This window comes from Camellia sinensis, chromosome 7, assembly GCF_055761805.1.
Source record: "Camellia sinensis isolate YWXY chromosome 7, ASM5576180v1, whole genome shotgun sequence".
Classification (NCBI taxonomy): domain Eukaryota; kingdom Viridiplantae; phylum Streptophyta; class Magnoliopsida; order Ericales; family Theaceae; genus Camellia; species Camellia sinensis.
Window position 1 is genome coordinate 99471102 of NC_138967.1, and position 7740 is coordinate 99478841.

Sequence of the window (7740 nt, forward strand, 5' to 3'; positions counted from 1 at the left end):
TCATCATATGTGTCATCATGCACCTTTGGGTATTTGCCACCAGCTTCCTCTCCCACTTCCGTCCAACTTTCACTTTTAACATAGTAATGTTAAGGAAATTAAATGTTTTACTAATATTTTTATCAAATGTCTCATGTAGAATTTATTTGAACTCATATAATATGAGACATTTAATAAAAATATTAATAAAACATTTAGAGTCGTATCATTTTTCCTTTTCAACACCTTTACAATTCCTCAAAATAAAAATAATTATGTTATGTTTGTTGATTCCCACCAGAAGCAGAAAGATAGACATAGAGATAGGGATCCAACCCTCCATTTATCAGCTCTTCCTATTAAGGTTGAGACCTTATCAAGGTACTCATTCTCTGTGGTTTTCTCCTAATTCTACCTCTAGTACCTAATACTCCCCTTGATGAGAGAGAGAGAGAGAGAAATCTCCAAATATTGGCCTCAGTTGTTTAGGTTGACATCATAACATACAAATGGTATCTATATCTGTTGTTTTTTTCCCCCCACAATTTTTCTATGCAATATTTGTACAACTCTACCAGCTCACCCTTACTTTACTTGGTTTTCTATGTAGATTGAACCAAACTTTGAAGAAAGAGCAGACATGTTAGAAAAAATGGCAGAAGAAGCAATTCCAATGGGTTTTGTTCAAAACCCAACTGGTGCATCCAACCCTCCCCATCTAAAGAAGAAGAGAAACCTCCCAGGAACCCCAGGTATGCATGACTCTCTTTGATTTTCTATCACATATACATATATACATATATTTATATGTATACCTATTGTTTTGCTGTCTAGCTAACTTTATGGAACATGTATAGTCATGGATACACATTATTAATTTACTGGTTAGATAATTTGCCGATCAAAAAAAAATTTAATGGTTAGATAATTTGACATATGGATATTGGGTATCAAACTGTACAGATCCTGATGCCGAAGTCATCGCCTTATCACCCAAAACTCTCATGGCCACCAACAGATTCCTGTGTGAGATATGTGGGAAGGGGTTTCAAAGGGATCAAAACTTGCAATTGCATCTAAGGGGACATAACCTACCATGGAAGCTCAAGCAGAGAACTAGCAAGGAACCGAGGAAGCGTGTTTACGTGTGCCCTGAAAAAACTTGTGTCCATCACGACCCTTCAAGGGCTCTCGGCGACCTAACTGGTATAAAGAAGCACTTTTGTCGAAAGCATGGAGAGAAGAAGTGGAAGTGCGAGAAGTGCTCAAAGCGATATGCTGTGCAATCAGATTGGAAGGCACACTCAAAAACCTGTGGCACTAGGGAATACAAATGTGGCTGTGGGACTGTATTTTCGAGGTAATTGCTCCTACTCTATCTAAATTTTAGAGCAAATTTGAATTGTCTGAGTAGAACAGCTCAAAAGAAGCAGATTAAGGAGGCTAATGAAGCCTGTAAGTGTTTTTTCAGTGATTGCGGTATTTTTGTCTATATCAAGACACTAGAAAACCTCTCTCTCTCTCTCTCTCTCTCTCTCTCTTGCTTCTTGTGGATTTTAGAATAAAAAAGAAAGGTAGATCATAGTGAAGACAAGATTATATAGTTTGTTATAAATAAATAAATTGTTGATTTCCATGATTTGAAATATTTTCTTACATTAGTTTATCTCATCTTGTAATCAGTGATCATGCCTTATTTGAATAATAATGGTCTTCTTTTTGTTATTTTTCTTTAATTTATGGTTAGGCCTAGGGATCAATTGCACATTCTCATTGTTGCATTTAATATTCATCCATTAGCCTAAATCAAAGTTCATATTTTTACAGATATATGATCTTTTCTTCTAGCAATTTATGTTTACTTTTTATTATGTCTTGAATGCTTCCACTATGTTACTTTAATCCTCATATGGTATTCTTTTTTAACTGATTAATTATTTATAAATTGAGAAATGATATATGCAACCGATTTTTTGTCAACGTTTTGGTATTACTCTCCTATGTGAATATACTCATGATTAGTTTCTTGTTTTACGATGAGCAGGCGAGATAGCTTCATCACTCATAGGGCCTTTTGTGATGCTTTGGCTGAAGAAACAGCTAGAGTTACCGCAACATCAAACATCAACAACACAATGTTTAGCGACATCAATTATCATGTCACTGGAGCCCCAAGTCCAATAGGATCTGACCTAGCACATTTCTCTTCGATTTTCAAGCCAACAACCTTAAACAACAATGATGGAATTACCGATCCACAAAAGTGGGGATTCTCGCTGTGGATGGCCCAAGGAACCCAAGGTCATGAAGCAATGGGCAACAATCTTCAACAGATTCATCAAATTGGATCATTAAGTTCATCAACACTTTATGGTGATCCGCTTGTTTCATGTTCGAATCCTCCACCTACCGACTATCAGTTGAATTGGGTACTTGGAAATAAGCTTTCTTCCAAAAATGGTGAAGAAGAACTAACAAGCACTTCACTTCCTTTGAGCAATTTTAAGGATCAGCTTGTTAGTGTTCCTTCATTGTACAGCACCCAACACCATTCTCATCAAACACTTTTGCCAAATATTTCCGCAACTGCTTTGTTGCAGAAAGCTGCACAAATCGGTGCAACTTCTACTGACCCATCATTCCTTGGAAGCTTTGGGTTGAAGTGTAGCAGTAACAATCAAGTTCAAGATGGAAATAAGTTGTGTGGATTGTACGGTACGACAAACCCAATAAAAACTAGCCATGGAAATAGAAGTGATGTAGAGAGCTCACTGAATGATCTCTCTACATTTAATCAGTTGCAAAATTACCCCTCAAAGTGGCGAAACATACAAAATGAAGATAGTAGTAATAATTCTGTTGGAGGGGAAACAAGGGATTTCTTGGGAGTTGGTATTCAATCCATCTGCCACTCATCATCAGTGAATGGGTGGATTTGATCATACGGGAATTTTATGGACTCTACATATTTTCCCAGAAGAATAAAAGGTTAATTACACAAATACTGTCTCAATTATCATTGAAAATATCATTTTATGAAAATATACAAAATACTCTCATTGTAGGGGGGTAATTTTATAATTGAGAGAATAAAATGATATTCAATGATATAATTGGGAGGGTGTTCATGTAATTAACTCGAGAATAAACATAAAGTTGGTAATGAAGTGGGATCGATATTGGGGGAAGAAGGAAGGAGATTTTAGTAATGGCAAACTTTGCAGACAGGAAAAGGAGGTATTGAGTGCTTGGGAGCTAAAGCCTAAAAGTTGTGCGTAGAAAAACTAATCAAGTGGTGGAGGAGATCCATGCATATTCTTTTGAACTCTGAAAGTTGTTTCCTTTAAAATGGTGGCTTTTATTTTTGATGCAAAAGGGGTGACTAGTGGGGACAAAGCAAGAGGCCCTTTTGAACTCCATTATTGCAATGTTCCTTCTCTCTTGTGGTGGTTGTCTTTTTTAAACTGCATATGAAAGAGAATTTCATTGGCAAAACTATAGATTATACGTAGGCTAAGCCCACTACTTAAAATAAAATTATGTAGCTTTTTTTATTTTATTTTAATCATCTATGCAAAGTTGTTTATAACAAGATTAGCATGCAAGAAACTGAGGAAGTGCCTAAAAGTCTTCATTTCATCCCCACCCACGAAAGGTGTTTATGTTTTTCGATGATTTTTAACCATTTTTTACTCTATCAAAACTATTGGTGATTTAATTTTGGTTGCTAACTACTATAACAGCAGTAAGCTATAGTGTGGCATGCATGGATTTTGTTTCCAAAATTTCTATTATGTCATATACTAGTATTACGAAATCTCAAGCGATTAAAATATCATTTAAAATATGAGCACAAAAAATTTAGAAACATGTAAGTAATCATGTCGCCGAAAGTGAAAATTCTTGTAGTCAAGTCTCGTGATCAATGTAACCCAAAAACATCATATTACAGACATGGTTTTTGCGCAAAATGTGTTATGTTGTCAAGACAGCATTAGGAAAAAAAAAAAAAATAAATAAATAATTTGAAACTAAATAATAATTTACAATATTGTATTGACAACACACAAGTTTGTACAAAATTATAATTGTACCAACAATATTGTTGATGCAATTTTTCGCTCTTACTTGTTCTTGTTGTTCTTGTTTTTTTTTTTTTTTTTCTATTTATTAATAAAGATTTCTTTTCGCTGATCAAAAAAATCTTATCCTTTCTTTTGGGATCTTGACCTAGACCCAATTAAAAATTGGCTAACTTAGGAGTTGAGCATGTTAATTAGTAATGGTGAGTGGAATGTGTATTGGGAATTAATTCGCCTGGCCTAACATTTTCTCTCTTGACATGTTTTTGTACACTTTGGATGTAGGGACATGCATAGTACAAACATTACAAAGAGGAAAACAAAGATCAAAAGGAGAAAAGAAAGAAAAAAAAAAAAAAAAAAAGGTAAAGTGAAAAAGAAGCCATATTCTTGCACTATAGTCTCTTAAATTTGTATACTTTTGTTTGCATGATTGAACAAGTCTTCAAGTAACTATATTGCACATTCTATTCATATGTTGATTGAGTACACCAAACCTTCCAAGCTCCAAAACCTCATTGTGGAATGACAAAAATGTAAGACTAGATGGGATGGGGTGTGTCCAACGAAAAGCAAATGAATGTCATCAAAGTGACATTCAATTTACACATGACATAATCCTCATGCTCACAATAACTTGTAGTGGGGATATATTTTTGGGTTGTCCACGTGGCCTAGGTGTTTAGCCGAGGTGCCACGTGGGTGGTCTTGGATTGCCGATGTGTGATGCAATCATACCGGAGTCCGAAATGTCCAAATGAAGACTGAGAGTATCAGGTTACCTGTTTGGGTAATGATGGACTCTTAAAGGAGTTTGTTCTAATTTAAATATGTGGAATCTTGATAAATGATATCCTTATAAGGGATAAAGTCCTATGAAGTAAAACTTTTAGGGGATGAGGGCACTGTTCATTATAAAAGAAAGGCTCCCCTGTGGGTTTAAGGTATATTTTTACTTTGTGAGTACTATGATTAAGTTGTTATCTTTGAGAGATAAGTTGACTGACTTAATCGTCAGAGTGCCTCCGAGTGGACGAACCACCGTGGATTGCTGTCTTCTTGTGTGTAAGTATTGGGTTTCTCTATTCTTCCGTACACTCCACGACTAAGTTCCTTACATCTCAACTAGGAGATCTAGTTTGGTTGTAAAGTCAAAAATCAATACCCACACTCATATGGTATAATACTACTTAAAAACACAACTAGGGTCTCTTGTAGATATGCACAATACCTTCAAGGACCATAATGCTGGTTTAATAGGTAACTCCTTTTTTTTTTTTTTTTTTTTTTTTTTTTTTTTTTTTTTTTTTTTTTTGAAGATGTGGGATATATATGTAACTCTTTTAGTCAAAGAGAATTTGTATAATACCTCTTGAAAAAACAATCACAACTTGATTAATTACCTCTGTTACCATAGCATTATTGATGCACCTATTAGAGCAACAAATCAATGTTTTAATTTGAATTACACAACTTCTCTAATGTGTTTGGAATCGAATGGGAAGCTTCTAGCATATCTAAGTAAAAAATTGCTTATTTTTAAAAATTAAAACTATTAGTTTTGAATTACTTTCTACAGTGAATATTGATAAAGAGAAGATATCAGAGCTGTAGCTAAAGTCAAAAGTAGACCAAGATCAGTCACAGCTCAAGGTTGAACGACAAGCAAGGTTGCAGTCTATGCTTTACCCTAAGACACGTGCTAGCACTCAGCTGAGCAAAGCAAAGAAAATATCTGAGCAACAAATATTTGTTAAGCAGATAGTTTGTTAGGAGGTTAGATTGTTAGATTGATAGATATATTGATTGTATAACTAGAATGTATATATACCAGAGTTGTAAACAATGTTCAGTGTGAAATGATAAAGAAATTCATTTTTTTTTTCATGGTATTAGAGCATAGAGATCTCTAACGTGCAAAAATGGTTTCTTTGTCTTCATCAAGTTCTCTTCCTCCAAATCTTACTCTTCTTCTTATGAATCTAAACTCGTTAGTCATAGTGAAACTTGATGCTTCAAACTTCATCATATGGAAGAATCAAGTTCACAATCTATTCAGAGAAACAAAATTCTTAGGCTATATTGATGGATCAATTCCATGTCCTCTGGCTTTAGTTCTTAATGCAAATAATAGATCAGCTCCAAATCTAAAGTTCAGCAAATAGAAGATCATCGATGCACATCTTCTAAGTTGCTTAACGTCAACTCTGTCTCCATCTGTGTTCTCTTTAGTATTGCATATGAAGTATAGCAATGAATTGTGGATTGCTTTGGAAAAACAATTTATTGTGATGTCAAGATCGGATATCCATCGACTCAAGAACAAGCTTTAGACTCTCTCAAAGAAATCTCAGTCTATGGAAGAGTATTTGGAGCAATTCAAAATCATTTCTGATCAGATTGCTTTGGTGTCTACCCCTCTCAAGGATGAAGATTTAGTTCTGTTAGCTTTGAATGGATTACCTGAAGAATATAATCCGTTCAAAATTACTATTAGAGCACGATTGGACGCTATAACTATGGAGGAATTGTCATCCATACTGTGTTTAGAGGCTATTCACATTGAGAAAAGTCGTACGTGTGCATGTTGATTTTTGACCATACAACCACACAACCAAACTCAGCTAGAGAGCATCAGCAAAATAGATTAAACCCAAACAACCTGTCACAGAAAGATAAGAATCCGACGGTGGTTCGTCCACCTGGGGGCACTCTGACGATCAAGTCAGTAATCAAATATCTCTCAAAGATAGCAAATTGTGCTTAATTCTCAAGAAAACACTTACTGCCCATAGTATATCATATATACCTCAGACCCACGGGGTTGCCCTGTTTTATAGCCAGCATTGACCTGATCCTTGTAGAAGCCTTACTTGAATGGACTCAGGCTCAATGCTTATCTTGGACTCTCAGCGAGATAGGGATAAACTCCTTAAGAACTTTATTATCTTCATCCAGACTGATATCCTCCCTTATTATAAGACTCTTGTCCCCTATCCGCTCATCTCGGATTCTGGTATCTCTGCAGATAACTTCGGCTTAGCCGAGATCACCTTGGCATCAGGACCAGGACACGTGACACTTCGGTTGACACTTTGGCGTCACTTTGGCCACATGCTATCATTCACAAAATATGTCCCCACAACTACCCCCTGGGTTATATCACCTCAGCAACCTGAGGTGATGGAACCTACACCACATATTCATATATTATGTTGGCTAAAATTCATTCTTTCCTTCGACTGAGATCATGACTCGTCGGTTTCAAGTTCCTAGGACTCAACTGTCTATTTTTGTCAATGATCAAGAACCAAGAGTCAAGTTTTTTTAATATCTCAACCGAGATCGCTCCTCTAGCCGAGGTTTTTGCATCATTAATCAAGAACTCCAAGAGTTTTGACTGCGTATAAGCTGTCATGCACGGTTTTCTCAACCGTTTCCTCTACGCGTCCTTTTCTCATTGGTTCGTACCTGACACGCGCTATCAGGTTGTGTTGCTTCTGCACACGCCGCTTGACAAGCACGTCGTCCAAGGCATCCCATTATGTTTTGCCACCTTTTTGTATATTTGACAAAACACTTCTTTCTCTCTCCGTCTTTTCACTTTTGAATTCACAATTTCCCTCGTCTCTCAGACTCTCTCTCTCTCTCTCTCTCTCTCTCTCTCTAACATTTCTCT

General features: G+C 35.9%; 1 protein-coding gene and 1 long non-coding RNA gene across 4 annotated transcripts; both read left to right on the forward strand.

Moving 5' to 3' along the window:
* Positions 1–223: 223 nt before the first annotated feature.
* LOC114286911 (zinc finger protein MAGPIE) lies at positions 224–3571 on the forward strand. Of its 3 annotated transcripts, none has more exons than XM_028230139.2 (4): positions 224–360; positions 590–731; positions 943–1339; positions 2024–3571. In XM_028230139.2, the coding sequence occupies exons 2-4, from the start codon at positions 620–622 to the stop codon at positions 2916–2918; spliced, it is 1404 nt and encodes a 467-aa protein (XP_028085940.2). In that variant the 5' UTR covers positions 224–360; positions 590–619; the 3' UTR covers positions 2919–3571. The 3 variants fall into 3 exon arrangements, with proteins under 3 accessions (XP_028085940.2, XP_028085938.2, XP_028085939.2); XM_028230137.2 differs by having other exon boundaries at positions 255–491; XM_028230138.2 differs by having other exon boundaries at positions 341–468.
* A 725-nt stretch (positions 3572–4296) lies between these two features.
* On the forward strand, positions 4297–5946 carry LOC145795223 (uncharacterized). The gene is made up of 2 exons (XR_014335777.1): positions 4297–4426; positions 5641–5946. It is a non-coding gene; the product is annotated as an uncharacterized LOC145795223 (long non-coding RNA).
* The last annotated feature ends 1794 nt before the right edge of the window (positions 5947–7740 follow it).

Coding starts and splice junctions, on each gene's coding strand:
- LOC114286911 (XM_028230137.2), top strand. Junction 732..942: donor AAACCTCCCAGGAACCCCAG/GTATGCATGACT, acceptor CAAACTGTACAG/ATCCTGATGCCGAAGTCATC. Junction 1,340..2,023: donor TGTGGGACTGTATTTTCGAG/GTAATTGCTCCT, acceptor TACGATGAGCAG/GCGAGATAGCTTCATCACTC.